The sequence below is a fragment of the Monodelphis domestica genome, chromosome 7, assembly GCF_027887165.1.
Source record: "Monodelphis domestica isolate mMonDom1 chromosome 7, mMonDom1.pri, whole genome shotgun sequence".
NCBI lineage: Eukaryota > Metazoa > Chordata > Mammalia > Didelphimorphia > Didelphidae > Monodelphis > Monodelphis domestica.
The window spans coordinates 165,207,744-165,227,601 of NC_077233.1; the positions used below are offsets into that span (position 1 = coordinate 165,207,744).

General features: G+C 37.7%; 1 protein-coding gene across 1 annotated transcript in view; it reads right to left on the reverse strand.

The window, feature by feature from the left end:
• The window catches only part of FRMD3 (FERM domain containing 3), a 339,234-nt gene that overhangs the window by 41,094 nt on the left and 278,282 nt on the right, over positions 1 to 19,858 (reverse strand). The window contains exons 8-12 of the mRNA XM_056806290.1: positions 17,891 to 17,979; positions 10,293 to 10,356; positions 9,406 to 9,494; positions 4,208 to 4,282; positions 2,919 to 2,987 (exon numbers count right to left, since the gene is read on the reverse strand). Of these exons, the coding sequence (XP_056662268.1) occupies positions 2,919 to 2,987; positions 4,208 to 4,282; positions 9,406 to 9,494; positions 10,293 to 10,356; positions 17,891 to 17,979 (386 nt within the window). The remainder of the gene's footprint in view (positions 1 to 2,918; positions 2,988 to 4,207; positions 4,283 to 9,405; positions 9,495 to 10,292; positions 10,357 to 17,890; positions 17,980 to 19,858) is intronic.

A 19,858-nucleotide genomic window follows, 5' to 3' on the forward strand; every position in this document is an offset into this window, starting at 1 on the left:
ATATCTGATGCATAATCTTTGGTACTATTTAATATACTAATAAATGAAATAATAAATAAAGAAATGAAATAACAGATTAATGTTTAATAAAATAAATAAATCATTAATAGGTAAAATTAATAGACATTAATAAATATTTTAAAATGAGATATTAAAGAAAATATCTCATCTCAGGAGGGATTTTTATATCCACCTCAGGGGGCACTTCAGGGGGGGATTTATATCCACCTCAGGGGAATGTATATAATGTGTATATTTTGTTTGAAGTGAATTTGAATTATTATCTTTAGTTATTTTTGTTTCTGTAAAAGTAAAGTTAGAAGAGTGTTATTTTGGAACTGTAAATATTGGTAACTATAAATATCTATAAGTAATGTGTGACTTGCATTTAGCAAAATGATTTACTTTCTTCTTCCTTTTTCCTCTCCCTATTTCAAATATAGAGTAGAAAATAGTTAGGCTAAAAGATCCATTTGGGGAGAATATTTCTCCCAAAGGGATCTCGGGGGAAATGTTATTATAAGGAGTTTTATTTGGTTTATTCTATCTCATTAAGAGCAGAAGTGTTATGTTAAAGGAAGTTTTAGAAATATCAGGATCTCTCCTTCTATCACTTTAAGAGGCCAATGATAAAAGTAAAGAGGCAGTTGGAGTTGGGGTCCAGGCTCTCTAACTTCCTTGGAAGGAGGTTGCTGGGTCTGTCTCTCAGAAAAAGAAGATCTATTAGTGACTTTTTAGACTTTACTTTGAGAGTTTGAGATCAACAGTCTAAGCTGAGAAAGAGTGGGTTTTACTAAGAGCTTTTTTCCCTCAGAACCAGAGAGGGAGCTAGAGAACTGTTTGTGTAAACTGAGACAGGCAGCTGGATTTGAGTTAAGGGAGAAGCAGCAGCCAAGAGGCTTTGTCTTCTCTGACTTCAGAGAGAGGGAAACTATGTCAGTTTCTCAGCGAGGTTTTATATATTACTTTAGGAGTTCATAGCATAGGTTTAGTTAGATAGAAATATTATTTAAGATAGCTTAGAGTAGTTTAAGTTAGGCCTGTTTGCAGGCAAGAAGAAGCTATAAAGAAAGCAGGCAAGAAGAAGCTATAAAGAAAGCAGCCAGTTTTTTTTTTTTCATTTAGAAATATTAGAATAAGCTTAAGAGATTCCTGTCCCTTTCCTAACTCCTAGTTTCCTACTTCCTATATTCCTCTCCCTACCTCTACTGGAAAAAAAATAAGTTGTATTAAGGTGATTCCAGCCTTCCATCCACTGCCTGGGCATTACCAGTGGGCTATCATTACTCCATACCAACAATAGATCATTTATAGTCATAACAGCTTGAGTTTCAAAATACCAGCTATTATCTGATTATAACAGTACTGTAACAGTTGCTGCTGAATAAAACTGATTTAAGAAGCTCATGAAAAACAGTGAGGGTATTCAGAGAAATTATAACTATATTCCAATGATGGCTTCTAGATTTCTTCTCATTTCCCAAGAAATGATTACATCAAACATATTAAGTGAGATAAAATCAATCAGCAAGTTATAATGGAGCCCCCTTCTGTGTAGTATTAGGGATACAAAGATAAAAATGAAATCATCCCTGCCCCTGTAAACAAGTCTCTTTGGGTAGTTTGAAATGGTTTTGACCAGACATCATAACTTCTACTTTCTTATAACAGATCATATTAATCCTTTCTTATACCCAAAATCTTCTAACCCAAGAAGCCACTGTACCTTCTCATCAAATTCCGAAGGCCCCAAACTTATAATTGCCCAGTTGCCTAGAAGTGTTAAATACACAACAAACACACACACTGTACTAGATTAAAAGGTACTTGTCAACTATTTAACAAAATAAACAAAAAGAAAACATATGATGTTAATTTGTAGTTTTCTAAGTCATTATGTGATCATCAAGGATCTTTATGTATGATGTTATTGTTCAGTAGTTTTAGTCATGTCCAACTCTTCATGACCTCCTTTGTTTTCATATCAAGAATATTGGGAGAGGCTTGCCATTTCCTTCTTCAGATCATTTTACAGATGAGGAAACTGAAACAAACAGGATTAATTGGCTTCCCCAAGACCACATAGTAAGTCTCTGAGGTTGGATCTGAATTCAGAAGGCAAGTCTTTTTGATGCTAGGTCCAGCACTCGATCCACTGAACCACCTTAGCTGCCCTCATATATGGTTTAGCCCCTTTTCTGTCTGAGTTTGACACCACTGACCTAGAACCCTAAGTGAGGAGGCTTTCCTACAAATCAGGATGCCATAGATATTACATAAACCTAGGTCTTCTTGGCCCTCTATTTACTTTGTCACTCTGATTTAACATTATCAATCTGTTTACGAAAAGAAAAGAAAAGAAAAGAAAAGAAAAGAAAAGAAAAGAAAAGAAAAGAAAAGAAAAGAAAAGAAAAGAAAAGAAAAGAAAAGAAAAGAAAAGAAAAGAAAAGAAAAAAGAGAAGAGAAGAGAAGAGAAGAGAAGAGAAGAGAAGAGAAGAGAAGAGAAGAGAAGAAAAGAAAAGAAAAGGAAAGGAAAGGAAAGGAAAGGAAAGGAAAGGAAAGGAAAGGAAAGGAAAGGAAAGGAAAGGAAAGGAAAGGAAAGGAAAGGAAAGGAAAGGAAAGGAAAGGAAAGGAAAGGAAAGGAAAGGAAAGGAAAGGAAAGGAAAGGAAAGGAAAGGAAAGGAAAGGAAAAAAAAGGAAAGAAACAATATTTCTCTTCAAAGAATTTACTTAGAAGACTGGGGGGGAGGGGAATTGCAGAATAAAACAGAGATAAGTAATACAAGATCACCTAGAAAAGAAAATTAACAAGGTTAGGGGTTATTAGGGAAAGCTTTCAGGAGGTGACTCCTGAGATAATTACTAGTTCCCTGGGGGAGAAATCAAGGCAGTTTTCCTTGAAAAAAGACCCCACTCACCTGTGCACCTCAGGAGGGTCCCTCTGGATTTTGGAACTTGCCTCGACCACTTCTTTGGCAACTCTGCCACTGTAAGAAAAGAAGAGAAAAAAAGAAATGAAATGAGAGAGAGAGAGAGAGAGAGAGAGAGAGAGAGAGAGAGAGAGAGAGAGAGAGAGAGAGAGAGAGAGAGAGAGAGAGAGAGAGAGAGAGAGAGAGAGAGAGAGAGAGAGAATACCTTTCCTAAAGACAGGATAAAGAATAGGGATGTGGCAAAGAATAGGGATGAAGTCAAGGAAAAAAATGTGGTTTGAGGGATTAGGATTTCTAGGAATGTGCTTGCCCCTGCTTGGGACCTGCCCCCTCCTCCTGCCCAGTAATCTCCCTCCTTCCTGCTCTGCCCCATTTTTAGAATCTTCCCTATCTAGAATCATCCTTGTAAGCTTCCAGCTTCCCCAGGTCTAGGTCATTCCCTAGATGCCCACATGCTTATGAAATAGGGCTGGAGAAAATAATCAGCTGAACCTGAGCTGCTGTGAAACATACTCCCCACTCCTTGGAATCTCTGAGATTGCTTAGTAGTCACTGAGAAGCTGGCATATCCAGGGTGGCAAAGCACCCTTGTCTGAATCTTCAGGCTTCTTCTTCCTCCTCCACTCCCCCCACTGCCCCCAGCCCTGGGCATCTGGTCCCCTCTGAAGATGCAGCTATATCTTTAGCCTCACCCTGACCCTTAGACGTCCCCATCGCTTCTTCTCTCATCACCCCTCACCACATTTTCATAGTCATCTAAAGTTAAGGTATTTCCCTTAGTGAAGTAAAAGACACCTAAAATTTTTAAAGCAATTATTTTTAGTATTGTTGACTCATCCAATTCTGACTCCCCCCCCCAAATAAACATCTGCAATGAACTGGAACAGAAAGGAATTTTCTTCTATTTCTACCTCTTTCCTTTAGCTCCATGGTTTAAACTTTTCAAACCATTTCTTTTTCCAAGTGGGTAACTTAATCTCAAGTTCAAGGGTACTCTGTAGGCAAAATAGACATTGAAATGGAAGGAAACTAATCCTCAAAAAAGTTAAGTCACTGGACACTGGTCCCACCGCTAAAAACCAAAAATGAAATGGGGATGTAGACCATGAAAGCAAAAAAATCGCTACTAAACAACAGGGTACTCAAAAATAAAAATGGCCCAAAATGATTACACTTACTTTCAAAAACCATGAAAACGGCTGACATCTCTTTTATTCCACTTCCCCGCAAAAAAGGGGGGGAGGAAGGAGAAAGTCCAAGCCTCTTCAAGTACCTACCTATATCGAAATCTACTGCCTTTAAAAAATATTTTGCTGCTTGACACCGTCTTGATCTGACTGGATTTTGCATACCTTTAAGAAAAGAGCAGAATAGTCAGCCCATTAGAAAGTCAACACCTTCTATGTTATGGGGATTGGGCAGTGTCATTGGTAAAGAGATTCTTTTCCATTTTGTATTAGAAATCAATCAAAGGGCCACTAAGAGCATCAGGCCTAGAGAAGGGAAGATGTGGGTTCAGATCTGACCTCTGACACTTCCTGGCTCTATGACTTTAGACAAGTCACTTAACTCTATTTGCTTAGTCCTGTGTAATTGGAAATCTGTTACCTAAATGCATTTCCCAGGAGCCCACTGACTTCCTATCGTTAGGTACTTTCTGTAGACAGAGGGATAAAATTCAGTGGGGTTCCTGGTCTAGCACTCTTCGTTCTTGTCAGCAACTGGGGTGGATTTTGAACAGGTTGTTTAGCTATGGGCACATGGTTTCTAATGTTGTTCCCTTTTTATTCCTTTATTTCTAACTGATCATTAATAAACCTCTTAAAATATAATGTTTTTATTATTTGAGATTAATTTTAATTTTTTGCCCTTCTGTCTTGTGGTTGTTACTAAGACTGAAAGGGGTTAATTTTTTGTTTTTGTTTTTTTTTAAAGGAAGGAAGAAAGAAAGAACACTATTGCACTATTTGGTCCTCAGGAAGCACTTTATTCTTTGAAATTGAACATTTTTTGGAATATTACACCAGTGGGAAAGTTAGGAAATTCCTCTCACTACAGTCCCACAGTCGGATGCCAGCTCCTCCTGTTTTAATGACATTTAAATTACCATGACCCAGTGTCCTTTTCTATAGATGCCTAGGATATATGGAGAGATGGAGACCTAAACAACTGTTGACTTAGCATTGATAAAATTGAAATGGAAACAAGAACTAAACAGCAATATTCCCTCACTCTAGATATACCCTAAAATATAGACTGGTTTCACATTTCACATTTTGTTATTGTTACTATTATTCAGTGGTAGGCAACAATTTGCAACCCACTTTGGGGATTTCTTGGCAAAGAAAGATATTTGGAGTGATTTGCCATTTCCTTCTCAAGATCATTTTACAGATGAGGAAACTGAGGCAAACAGGGATTAAATGACTTTCCTAGGGTCACACAGCTACTAGTAAGTGTCTGAAGCCAGCTTTGAACTCAAGAAGATGGGTCTTCCTGACTCCAAACCAGGCACTCTAAACCATGCACCATCTATCTACCCACTGATATCATTATCCCATTTTAAAAAGGAAGAAATTGAGGCTTAAGAAATTCATAACCACAAAGCTAATAAGTCTTAGGTGGAATTTGAACTCACATTTTAGCATTTATCTAGCAAACTAAATTCCTGAGTCCTGGGCAACTTTTTAATTATTGATTTCTCTTCCAACTCCCCCCCCCACACTGCTTCCTCTGTCTTTTGACCCCTAAGTTCCAGGGGCTCCGGAGAAAACCAGGGATTGCTGTTTCCGAATCTCTCCAGGTTCACCTCCTGAAAACCTCCCCTCTGCTATTTTGCTCATTATCCCTTCCTTCAAGCTGTGACAGCCACCCCCTTCCCACCCATGGAAAACACAATGAAGACACAGAAACCTCAGCTGTCCAGGAGGCAATCACTTCTTCAGCTACAGCAAGGAACTTCTGAGCACGTTTTTATTAAAAGTTGTAAGGATGTCTACATTTTGTTGGTAGAGTTTAAAATGTCCTTGCTGTCCAGAACTCTGAAGGCTTTCTCTACACCAGTAGAGTGTGATACAGTGGAAAGAATGCTAGATTTGGAGTCAAAGGTCCTGGATTCAAAACCCCAGGTCTGTTACTTATCATCTGGGAAAGTCACTTAACCCTTCGATATCTCAATGTAAAATGAAGGGCTTGGATTAGGTGGCTTCTAATATCTCTCCAAGTTCCAAATCTGGAATCCTAACAAAGATTTTAAATGAATAAAGGTATAAATTGGTGCTGATCTGTGAAACCTTATTTCTCCTTTCTAATTTTTATGCTGAACTTAATCATCTCTAAAATCTTTTTTTTACTGGATCTCCCATTAGAGATGTCAGAGATGCTTCTGGTTCCCCTGTTCCTTAAGGGTTCATCATATTGATGCTGGACTTAGTGTGGACAATCCATCTCTTAGCCCACCACAGTTCAGAACTCTCGTGCTTGGACAATCTAGCAGCCTCCGTCTCCCAGGTGGGCTGCCATACTCACAACCCTAATCTCCTGAAGGATACCCATTTTATTTTTTTTAAACCATTACATTCTGTCCTGGAATCAATACTGTGTATTGGTTCCAAGGCAGAAGAGTAGTATGGGATAGGCAATGGGGGTTAAGTGACTTGCCCAGGGTCACACAGCTAGGAAGTGTCTGAAGCCAGATTTGAACCTAGGACCTCCCATCTCTAGGCCTGGCTCTCAATCCACTGAGCCACCCAGCTGTCCCTAAGGATACTCATTTTAGAAATGTTTTCTAAGTCTGAGAGGCAAATGAAAATATTTTATATACATATAGGTGTGTATGTATTTTATATATTATTTTATCATATTTTTATTTTAGTATTTTATCCTATTTTAATTATTATATTATTATATATGATATATTATGATTTCATGTTATAGTTATATATTTTATTATATGGTCTATATAATCTAATATATATTTTAATATATTATAAAATATGTTAAATATAATTGTATATGATTATATAAAATATATAATATTTATATATATATGCAACATGACATGAATAATCTGGATAGCAAACATTCTGTACCAAAAATGAGAGCTAAAATGGAGATCATCTAGTCTGTTTCCCTCTTTTATCCACTGAGTCTCAAAAAGGGGAAGTGACTTGCTAGAAAAGCCACACAATCCAGGTCTGCTGACTCTCAGGTCAGTGCGTCATCTTTTTTACAACCTCCCCACTCTTTGGAGAGAGAAAGGCATAGAAGAAGGAAGCAAAGTATAAAAAGAAATCTTTTTTTAATCCACATCTTAAAATGTCAGATTGATTACTTTTGTTTTTAATTTACTTTCAGTTTTTCCCACCTAAACAACTATCCCAACCCTGATAGCAAAGAATAAAAAAGAAAAAAGAAAAACATGTCAGCTAAGTCCAACATGAAAGGCTCCACACTCAGAGCATCTCCTCCACCACCACCCTTACAGAGCTGGAAAGGAGGTATAGTCTCATATTTCTTTTGGGGGGAATAGAGGTTGATTTTAATCATTGAATTGCATTTTGTGGTTAAAAGGAACATTTTCTAATAATATTGCTCTGCAAAGCCGGTCACTCAGGATGCCAAAGCAAACTTATTTCTCCCAACCTCCTTTGCTTTGCAGCAAAATCTGGTGCCAGGACTCTCTTGCTAATCTGTGGTCCTTCTCCAGGTCACTCCAAAGTACATTCATTTCTCCAAAGCTATTGGGGGAATACTTGGTCACTGAATGCCGGTCTGCATGGCTCCCGTGCCAAGTAATATGAACTGAAAAAGCTAAACAACCTATCCATTTTTTTAACTTTTACCCTTAAAACTTTCCAAATTAGAATAAAAACTGTGTATTAGTTCCAGGGCAGAAGAGTAGGAAGGGCTCAGCAATGGGGGTTAAATGCACAGGGTCACACAGCTAGGAAGTGTCTTGAGGTCACATTTGAACCCAGGACCTACTGCCTCTAGGCTTGGCTCTCTATCTCCTGAACCACCTTAGCTGCTTCCCAGTCTGTACTCCTGATGATAAGGCTCAGGACCAAGCTTTGACATTCTTCAGTAAAACAAAATAATAATTGTGACAATTATATTATGTTCTTCCAGAAGGAACATCAGAGACTCTATAGCTCTGATTCCACCACATGTGGCAGACGATAAAGCACTGGGTTTGGAATCAGGAAAACTTGAGTTCAAATCTAGCCTCAGGACCCTTACTAGCTCTGTGGCCCTGGGCAAGATGTTTGAGCTCTTTCAGACTCAGTTTCTTCCTCTGTAAAAAAGGGGAAAGGCACAACCTACCTCCCACAGTTGTTACGATGATCAAGTGAAATAATATAAGTAAAATATCTTGGGAATTTTAAGTGTTCTATAAATGTCAGCTGCTAGGGCTATTTATCCACACTGAGGCTAAGGAAGTAATAAAGACCGGAGGGGTACTAGAGGTAAAGAGCAATAGTGGCATTAAGTCCTCCAGCTCCCCATTCTGACACTAACTGGGTGATCTTGGACAAGTCACATTCTCTATATGGCCTTGCCTCTAAGCTTGTTGTTCAGATTTTTTTTTTCAGGCATATCCAACTCTTCATTTGGAATTTTCTTGTCAAATATCCTGGAGTGATTTGCCATTTCCTTTTCCAGCCCATTTTACAGATGAGGAAACTGAGGCAAACAGGGTTAAGTGACTTGCCCAGGGTCATCCAACTATTCAGTGTGGAGATTTGAACTCAGATTTTGAACCCCAAGCCCAGCACTTCATGCAATCCAGCTGCCCCAGAGCTTATCTTCCATTTACTCTGCATGTACCTACTTATTGTCTATTTACTCTATTAACTCCTCATTGGAATACAAGTTCTTTGAGAAGAAGGGAGATTTGGGTCTTTCTTTAGATCCCAAAGCACTCTAAACATGGTGCCTGGCATATAGTAAATGCTAAGTGCCTGTTTATTGAGTGATTGGTCATCACTCGTTAACTACAAAAGGAGTGGGTAAGACTAGAAAACGTCTAAGGCTCTTTTCCAGTTTTTGCATTTTATGGTAAATTCTACACTAATCCGTGTAGAAAATAATCAAACGGAGCCCCATAGGAACTTTGGGGAGAAATTAAGGAAAATGTTTTAACTGTAATAAAAATAGAGGAGAAAATATGTGAGTAAAGCAAAAAGACGGATCATTCCCCCTCCAAAACTTATTTTCATCTCTGGCTTTGTTACACACACATACACAGTACAACACTCTCCTTCTCTGGCCCCCAACCCAATTCCAAGGTCGGGGGCCTTGGTCCCAGGGCAGTTGTCTGAGCTATGCCAGCCTTACGAGGCACCTGCAGAACTTCTCACTCCTTTGATGATGACCTGGCATCCATTAGGAAGGAGAAATGACTAGGGACAACATACAGCGCTTTGTGGGTGCCTTCTTGACCACTAGCATCAAATGAATGAAAAGTGCTTACTTGTAGAAGGCCTGATTCTCCACGCCACACTTCCAGAGGTGCTTGCAAGCAGCTGGGGTTGAGGTGTGAAATGCCAACATGGCCTTTTTCTAATGAAAGAGAACAGAGCAAGGAAGGGCATGAGAAGAGGGTTTTTAAATGTTCTAGAAACACGAATTAGGAATCTGAAGTCTCCTTTTTTTTTTTTTGAGGAATCTCAAAAAAATTATTCCATTTTTTTTAAGGTTCTGCTGAAATCCCATCACTCATCCCATTTGTATCCCCCTCCCCATTACTTTGTATTTATTTATCTCTGTGTGTGTATATATATATATATTGTATCCTCAACCAGTAGAATGAGAGCTCCTTATAGGCAAGGGTTATTTTGTTTTTGTCTCAGGAGCCCCAAGGACTAAAACAGTGTAGACAGCTAGGAATTCCTTACAATCCAGAATTGAGTTTGATATTCCCAGTTCTGCCTTTGACCCAAACTTGGCTGTGTGACCCTGGGAAAGTCATGTAAACTCTAAGTATTCCAGGAACTCTCTTAGATGATAAACTACTTGGTAGATGCCAAAAATGCACTGGTGGAGGGAATTTCCTTATCTTGGAGTTCCCTATACCAATGAAATCTTTAGTCCAAGTCCTGTCCCACCACTGTGCATAGGACAGGGCCACATGCATAACAGGTAGGTGATAAAAGGTTGCTGTCTGTTTCCACAGAAATAAAAAAGCCAACATCTAGCCTTTTCCCTCCTAATTGTTTTCAGCATATCATCCCCACAGCAGTCACAAATTCCAAAATCATGGGCTCCACTTCACATAATACCATCATTACATTTTAGGTTCTGCTGTGAATCACAGATAAAAGAGGAGGGGAATAGAAGGTAAAAAAAGTAATATCTGACCTCTTTCTGAGAGCCAAGCGCATAGAATGTCTTCCCTTCATACTTCAATTTGCAGACATCCGACCTAGGGAGAGAAAATCTCTTTGGGTAAAGGAGGAAAACAATGGCCACTAACAAGGGTAAGTGGCTTTCCTGTAGGAATGTGGCTGACTCACAAATGCCAAGCAGGCAGCTCTGAAACAAGACTCGTCTTATTGGTGAAGACCTGATGCGTGGGGACAAACAGGAAAGGGAATTACACAGAAATTTTCTTCCTAAGAGAGAATTCCAAAAGCGGCTCAGAATTACTTAGTTGTCTAATTTTTTCATTATATATGAGCCACCATCCTTCAGGAAATTTTAAAGGGCATTTATGTATATCTCCCCCCCAAAAAAAATGTTTTGGCTCAGACCTGGATTTCATCAGTGTAGAGAACCCCTCCATTGATGCAAATCAGCAACTCTTCTATAACTTAGAGCCTTAGAGAGATGCTTAGGGCACTGAGATGCTAAGTGCCCAAGGTCACACTGCCCACGTGTCAGAGGTAGGATATGACCCCAGGTCTTCCTGGCTCTGAGGCCAGCCCTCTATTCCTCTATTAGCAATCATCAAAATTCATTTGTGGTAAATTGGTAATTTTGGTCATCAGTAATTAATTGGTAAATTGTTGGTAAAGTAAGTTGGTAAAATTGACAAAGAAAAGAAAAATTGTCATTTCCAAGTGGAGGTAATGAAATAATATGGCGCCTAGCTCCTCCCTCCATCTTGTTCTGCCTTTGTATCTCTCTTTCCCCCTCCTTCCTCTACCTCTCTCTCCCTCCCTCCTTCCCTCTCTCTTTCTCTCTCTTTATCTCTCTCTTTCTCTCTCTCTTCCTCTCTCTCTTTCTCTCTCTCTCTCTTCCTCTCGCTTTCTTTCTCTTGCTTTCACTCTTCCTCTCTCCCTTTCTCTCTCTTCCTCTCTCTGTTTCTGTCTCTCTCTCTCTCTCTCTCTCTCTCTCTCTCTCTCTCTCTCTCACACACACACACACACAACACACATATGCTGCATGCACATAAATACATATACTTGAAAGATCAACCATTCATTCCTGCCCTCCTTCATCGAGAGAATATCATTATGTCTACAGTGAGATGCACAAATCAGAAGCACAACAACAAATGACAAAATGAACTCAAAACAATGTCATTTTGAATGGTTATTCCAATCAAACTTGCCTGAAAAGCAAAAAGTTGGTTTACCTTAAAGTGGAAAGAGTAGTTATCAAGAAATGAGGAATAATTACATTTCCACTTATAAAATCATATTTTGCCTACTCCCAATTGAGCAGTGTGTTTGTGAGCTAGATAAAAGGTATAAAGAATAACAAAGGTAATTTTGATTTGGTTAATATACTTGAAATGGCTTTAGAACCATATATTTAATCTTTTCAGAGAAGCAAGAGGAAGAGCAAGCCAAGGTCCCTCAGTTCTGGAACTGATATAAGGTGGGAATTGGGTGACCCACACTGCTCAGTTCTGGAGCGAGCTCAGTTCCCTTTCTATTCAATTCTGGGTCTAGTCCAATTTCTGTCTTGTTCAATTATGAGAATTGTGAGAAAATGTTATCACATTGTTTGAAACTAGCCTTGTTGCTCAGAGACCCTTAACTAAGAACCAGAAACCCAGTCAGACCAAAAATAATTGCAAGAAATTTTCTCAGTTACACATCTCAAGCAATTCATATAACTTATCTGAAAACTAGGCCCACATTGGTCAATTAGTTGTTGTTTTCTAGTTCCTTCAAATATAGATACTTGGTGGGAGAGAGAACCACCTCTTTTTCTAGCTTCAGGAAATTCTGTGTTGGCTCCCCTCCCAACTTGGAAAGCCCCTAGTTTTTCTTCTAATTATAAATCAGATCACCCATATTTATATCTTAGTTTATACCCTGTTAATTGTTTTCTTTTTATTAATTGATTTTATTTGATTTTAATGCATAAAAAACTCCCTGGATTGGGGGTCCAGTGCCAAATGGAGGAGATCTGGTCCTAATTATTATGCAATTAGCATGCCCCGCTTAATAAATCAATATGCTCAAAAGCTGTCATTTAAATCAATCCATCCACTATAGTACCAAATAGAAGTAAGTACACAGTAAGAGAAAAAGACCAGAATAACTTTCTGGATTCCACCTCATTAAACTTGTAGAATCACAACAAAGAGCTCAGTGGAGCAGGTCAAGGGAGTTGAGCCATTTTTAAGCCTCAGGTAGTTTGTTCATTCAGTATTCTCTTCTTTCAAAAAATACTTATCGACCATTGTCTGTGTCCTAGATGTTGGTTTGCCACTTAATATCTTTGCTTCAGGCTCCAGGATCAATAACTTAAATCTGCTTAGGCATGAAAGTGAAGATATCGCTCCACGAGTTCCAGGCCCTCAAGAATTTGTGTCAATGACTATCCAAGGCCCTTGGGGGTGTTGCTTTGACCACTCTGGTCTTCCTAGAGATAGGCTTTCACCCTGAGTAGGCCAGAGGCTTCCCCAAACCAATCCTTTCTCCTCCAAGTTCTTTGGTTACTAGGAAGAGAGCACACTCCTACCAAGGCGAGTTCACCCTTTGTTAGGACTGTGCAGAGCTCTTTAGCCAGTCCCCAGAAAGCTGGTTAACTCATCAAGCTTGGCAACTTGTTTAGCAAAAAATGGAGGGAGGTTTTGAGCACATGTTTGTTTATATCAAAGGTGGTGATGAATGAGACAGACTTCACTAAGAAGAAAAAATACAGAAGATTAAGTAGGGCCTAAAAAGAAAGCCTGAGTCCTTCATGTAGTTTATAAAATCTGCTGCAAAATATCAGCAAGGAACTAGCTCAAACAGATGACACTGAAATGCAAATGTGGGTTTTGAGCAAAGTTAGATGAGGAGGATACAAGATGGACAACATGCAAAATCATACAATGAGGAACCCTTTGGGGTATTGTTTTTATAAGCATATATGTTCAAAATGGTTCAAAAACAAACCAAAAAAAAAAACCTTTACCCTCCCTGTCATGCAATTTTGAGATGTTTCATTGATTGTATTTGTATCTCACATGGAGGTAGTTAATAATTATTGATTGACTGATAAAACAAGTCCCACACATCACAATGAAGGCTTATTTCTGATGAACTGTAGGTCACAGGGAGCTCAATTTTCATATCGTGCCTTTTTCCCAGTTCTGGTTCTGAGAATATTAATTTTGGAAGTAAAAAATAGTTCTGAGACACAATTTCTTGGACCAGCTGTGGGGAGAGAAGCAGGGAAAGGGTGAGGTAAGAATCAGTATTTTGAACTAAGTGGGTACCAAGGAGAAAAATGATTGGAAGCTTTTCAGTAAAACTGGGTCTGAGAAGAGGAAGATATGAACAAAATAAGCCACTGCATGGGCAGGGAGTGAGAGACACATTAAAGGGCCAGAGGTAGTCAGGAGGAGCAGACACAGAGAGGAATTTAGGCAGTAAGAAGGGATCTGGAAAAGAAAGGTTTTACAAAGGAAAACTAGAAGGAATCCAAAAGAGACTATAAGCACTAAGACAGAGACTGAAGTATGTTCAGAGGCAACACTTTCAATTTCAAACTGATCCCAGTTTAGAACTGAAACCCAGCATGGAAGGACTGACTTACAAGGGATCAGATTAGAGTTTAAGGCCCTTTATAGGTCACCTAACCCAATATTCTCACTTCACAGAAGAGGAAATTGAAGCAAGAGAAGTTAAATGATGTGGCACCAGCACACGGGTTCACAAGCAACACAGTTTAGATTTGAACCCAAGTCTAGTCCTATTTCTGATACACCACTAATTTGAGGCAGAGCCAAATGAGTTTAATCCAGAATACACAGGATAGTCCTGGCAGACAGTTCTTATGTGCTCATTAAGAAACTTCATTTAGAATACTTAGTGCCCACAGAATTACAGATACAGCTAAATCAAGGCAACACCAGGGATTGTCATCTCCTTCATTCTGTCCAATAGACCTCCCTCAATGCATCCCAAGATGGCAATAACCCTTGTTTATGTTGAGATATTGGATTAATTTCAGGAAATCATATGATAGGAGAAGAAGTGTCTCCTCCCTCAACCCCCTCCATGAATAGAAACCTACATATTCCCCAATGCTCAAAGCAATATCAGGAAGAATTGAGTCAGCAGAATTTAGAATTAATATGAAATGGAAGCCTTATGACAGTGTGGGTAATATGTTAAGCCAAGCTAAACTCATATGAATGAGAATATGGAGCTATAATTTCACTACTTATATGGGGTATCCCCAAAGTTTTAGTGAAGTTGTAAGCTATTTAAATCAATTTTTAAAGATTTTTAGATTTTAATTTTTTTATTTAATAAATTATTTAAGTCTATTATTTATTAATTATTAAAACTATTAAAAGCTTATTTAAGCTATCAAAGTATAAAACTTCACTAAGACTTTTGGGATATCCTAAAAATAATTTTGGACTCTGAAATGGGCTCACACTCTAGTGGAGTAAGATTTATAATCAAACCAATGTGGAAGGAAATGAACTCTAATCCTTTTTAAAAATATTAAGAAAAATTAGAAATTTTAATTTAGAAAATTTAGAAATATTAAGAAAATAATATTTAATGATATTAATCTGAAACCTTTGGACTAATCTTAAAGAAAAACCTTATATATCTTAATTATTTATTCTGAAATAATGATCTACAATGAAATCTTTCTACCCTCTCCTCAGGCCCCTCTCTTCTGACCAGCCCAGGACGGACTCCTCAATGAAGTGTATGGATAATGTCTAGAAGGAGAGAAGGAAGAAGCCACTTTTATGTCAATTAATGGAAGTATCTCTTGGGTTCCCTTTTGACCAATAGTAGAGGAGAATCCTTAAAGGGAGTAGTCAAAGAAGAGTTGAATGATTAAGAGAAAATGATTCTCCAATGATTTTCCAGAAGTTTAGTGACTTCTGCTCTGCCTGATGAAGCAAAATGTTCACTAAATTTCACCCCAAGTTGTATTAGATGCTTTACCATGTGGTGAAGTTTTCTTTGTTAAGGAATAGTATAAATTGTTATTTAAAACTGGCTTGTTAGAAATTTTCAATGTCTTGGAATAATTCTTTCCACATTTACTTCTTTCTCTAAGAAGAAATGCTTAAATTAGAATAATCTAAGTTTGTAACTAAAACACAAAAAGAATTTTCTTCTGTGTCAGTTAACTAGGTCCTAAGGGCCCAACAGAGGACGTATGTGGGAGAGAAGTAAAGAGGAAAGTCTATGGCTCTAAATTTCAATGGAAGAAGCCTTTTTCCTCTATTTCTCACTTCAAGTATGAAAAACAAACAAACAAAAAGTTAATAAAGGCAAAATATTTAATGAAACTTTTAAGGTAAGCCCTGAGTCTCTTTTATTCTATCTAAAATCTGGATAATTTAGCAGATGACTCCAAGACCAGGGGGAAAAGGAAGAGAATTGGGATATAGATAGGGGAAAGGTCATATAGTGCTTTAATAAATAGATGGCTTCACCCTTTTTTCAACATTTACTGGGCCATGACACAACTTAAATGAGTATGGAAAAGTGTGAGGTGATGGCATCAACATTTCTACTTGGAGCTACCAAACTGTTAGCCTCCAAGGAAAAAGAACAGTCAATAGGATTCATGTACTTTGAGAAAACTGACATATATAATTCTGCATTTCACAAAGAGATGGTATAGAAAAGAGTGCAATGGTAGCACCACTTTTTTGTTTCCTCTAAGAGCTAGAAACAAAGTGCCTCTCCACTGAGGAATGGCCAAATAAATTGTGGTATATTAATATAATGAAATATACCTGAGCCATGGGAAATAATGAATATGACAGCTTCAGAGGACTTGTATATAATTTTCCATAGTGAAATGAGAACACTTTAATCAAAAACCACAATAATATAAAGGAAAACTTTGAAAGAATAAAGAATAAGAAATATGGAAAGACTAGTATGAACTGACACAAAGTGAAATGATCAGTAATGGAAGGAAACTTATCCAGTGACCATAATGAGGGGAAGTGGTTCTGAAAGATCTTGGAACTTTGACTAAAGTAAGATCAATAAATACTTTTTAAAAACTGATGATGAAAGAACCTGATAGTAGATGGATGATAAACTAGAGGTACAGAAGCAAGCATACATTCTCAGTTATGGTCAATTTCCTGATTTATTTTGCTTGATGATACCCTCCCCCCCTTTTTTTTAAAGGAAAAGCTTTTACTGCAGGTTATAGGAGTGATGGGTTTGTGTGAGCTTACAGATTAAGTGTAAAGAATACTAACAAGAGTATACTATAAATGGTAAAATATAATTATGAAATAAAATTTAAAATTTTTTTAAAATTCTTAGAAGAAAAAAGAGTTCTGAAGAGGTCATGAAAGAAAATGATCTTTTAAAAAAAGTAAAATTGTAAATAAATGTGTTTATGGTTTATTTAAAGGTAATTTTAATTTTCCTTTTATAGCTGAATGTTTTATACATTTAGAGAAAGGAAGGAAGGAAGGAAGGAAGGAAGGAAGGAAGGAAGGAAGGAAGGAAGGAAGGAAGGAAGGAAGGAAGGAAGGAAGGAAGGAAGGAAGGAAGGAAGGAAGGAAGGAAGGAAGGAAGGAAGGAAGGAAGGAAGGAAGGAAGGAAGGAAGGAAGGAAGGAAGGAAGGAAGGAAGAGAGGGAGGGAGAAAAGGAAGACTTGACTATATTTTTTTTGTTACAAAGGAAAGATTCTTTGGGGTGGAAAAAGGAGAGAATAGATAACAGAAATGTAGTAGAAATTAACACAAAGGGATAAAACAAGAACTATAATACATTTTTTTATAAACACACAGAAGAAAACAAAAGATTCAGAAGGGAACGTAAACTAGGCAATTTTAATTTAATTTAATATAGTATGAAATTTAATATATCTTTAAGGAATAACTATATAATAGAAGTCCCCAGTTTCCCAGTAAACAATCCTTTTTTATGTTCTTTATATATTGAAATGTTCATGTTTGTTGATAGTAAAACTTATAATGAAAAAAATTGTAATGATACAGTGAAGGGTGGGGTAAAGAGAACCTTGAGGGAAGTGGCTAGACAGCCTCTGAGAATTTGGGTCCCCCAGTGATATTCTTCTTGCTTGCCTTTTTGTACCCCACTGGTCATCTTCTACTCATCAAGGAAGAGTAGTGAGGAGAGTTGTGATGAAGGTGTCCCTAGAGTATTATTATATTTTACTATAGCTGAACTACTTTTTGCTGCCTTGAACTAGGAATGTTTTCCCTGAGGATCAGGGCTATAATGAAAGCTATATCCAGGGTCCTTAAAAGCTTTATCTTTGGAAAAAACCTCTAGACTATATCCCCCTCCTTCAGAATGTGTCTGGCCAGGATCCCAAAACCCTAATAGCGGCACATGATCACCTTCACATATGATTCTCTACCAAAAAATGAAACAACACAATGTGGTTTATATTTCACTCATGAATTGAAATTGCTTTATAATGTAGTGTTGGGGTAAAGAAAAGGAAACTGGATATTATGTTTGAAATTTCTTAAAACACATAAATATTTTTAAGTACAAAAATAATTAAATTTTCAAACCACCAAAAGAAACACTCACCATTTTAACAAGTGGATTCTTTTATTTCCCTGGAATACGACAAACCCTGAAGCAGTGAATCCTAAAAATGTCGTCGTCCCTGTTGAATCCTTAAAGATAATTTGAATTTTTTAAAAGTTAAAAGAAATGACATAGTACGGCTACCTTGTTCATAACTCAAATCAATTCCTATTGTGAAAGGCCACTGGGCATGTGCTTCTCAGATGAGTTTTTCCAAACTTTGAGAATTGTAAGAGCAAAGACTCAAAGGGAAAGTTAGTAGAGGTAAATAGAAATGGGGCATAGATTCAATAGCTCCTCTTCCTCCCCACTGTTATCTCCCTAGAAGACAGAATAACCCACTGGCAAATTCATAGATGCATTTTGATGTCTACATCTGAGTCTTTGGACTAGAAGACAAAAGTGTTTAAAAACAATCATGGGCTCATCTATCCATTTAGATTTAGTCATTGCTATCTCTTAGAGTAACAGGATAATCATTATAAAATTTAAGTGGATGCCTAACTAATTGGAGTTTCTCAAGCATCTCAGGCACAGATAGGAAAAAAGTCTGGAAGGAATCGTCTTTAGTTAGTATAGATCTAATGCCGTGACCCCCCAATATAGTTCCTCATGTTGCAGTGACCCCAAACCAAAAAATTATTTTGGTGGCTACTTCAAAACTATAATTCTGCTGCAGTTATGATTCGGAATATAAATACCTGATATGCATTATGTATTCTCATTGCTACAAATTGAGAGGTTGAGAACTGTTGGTCTAGATAATAAGAGTCACAAACCTAGATCTGGATGGGACCACCAGAAATCATCTAGTCTCTGGAGGTCTTGGGTTCAAATGCGATCCCAGACACTTCCTAGCTGTGTGACCCTGGGCAAATCACTCAGCCCTTACCATTTTTCTGCCTTGTAACCAATCCACAGTGTTAATTTTAAGATGGAAAATAAGGGTGTTTTTTTTAATCACCTAATCCAATTCATTTTACAAATGAGAAAAACCAAGGCCAGGGGAAGTTAGGTAAATGACTTGTTCAGGGAGTCAGCATGAGAGGCAGGATCTGAACCCAAATCCTCTGACTTCAAAGTTCTTTCAACTATATCATGCTTTTAAGTCCAAAAAGTTCTGGAAACCAGCATGTCATGGCCTAAGTAAAGACCAATGACCCCAAAATTTCTGAGTTAGTGGGAGCTGGTGTTCCAACAAAGCCTCAAACCTAAATTGATTCAAATCATCCCTTAATCTGCCCAAGACTGATTTCTTTGTCCACATTAGAAATTATGTCTACACCCATTAAGAAAAACTATCAGACAAGACTCTAAGGATTAAGTTAGGGAAGCAAAGAAGGTTCATTTTGAAGTTAAAACTAAATTCACTAAATAGGTACTGGGTGGGAGAGTGGGAAGGAAGGGCAGAACAAGTCACTGCATATGCTCGAATGAACTATATTTCCAAAACATTATTACAGAGCACTGGCTCCAGGATCCAAGGATCCGAGTTCCAATTCCATATCTGGCACTTGACTGCCTGTGTGGCCTTGGGCAATCCATTTTACTTCCCAAGGACTTTGTTTCCTCATCAATAAAATAAGGCAGTTGGAATGGATGCTCTCTGAGGTCCCACCCAACTCTAGGTTTAGGATTCGATCCAGCTTGCCACCCTGGGGCAATGATGATTTAGTAAGTCTAATTCAAGGGCTTATTTTTACATGTCTGCTGATCCCTTGCATTGGCTTCGAATGCTGAATAATGACTGCACTTTGTTCTCATAAAATATTCCTTAAAAATATAAAAAAAGATTTTTAGAGTGCTCAAAAGATGAGATTTTTTTCAACCAGCTAAATAATTTAAATCAAATATATCTTGTGTTTCCCTATAACTAATAATTTTTCTTCACTCAACTCCAAACTCATTCTTAAGAAACATATTAATATCTATACTAGTCTTAGGATCACAGGTTTAGAGCTGGAAGGG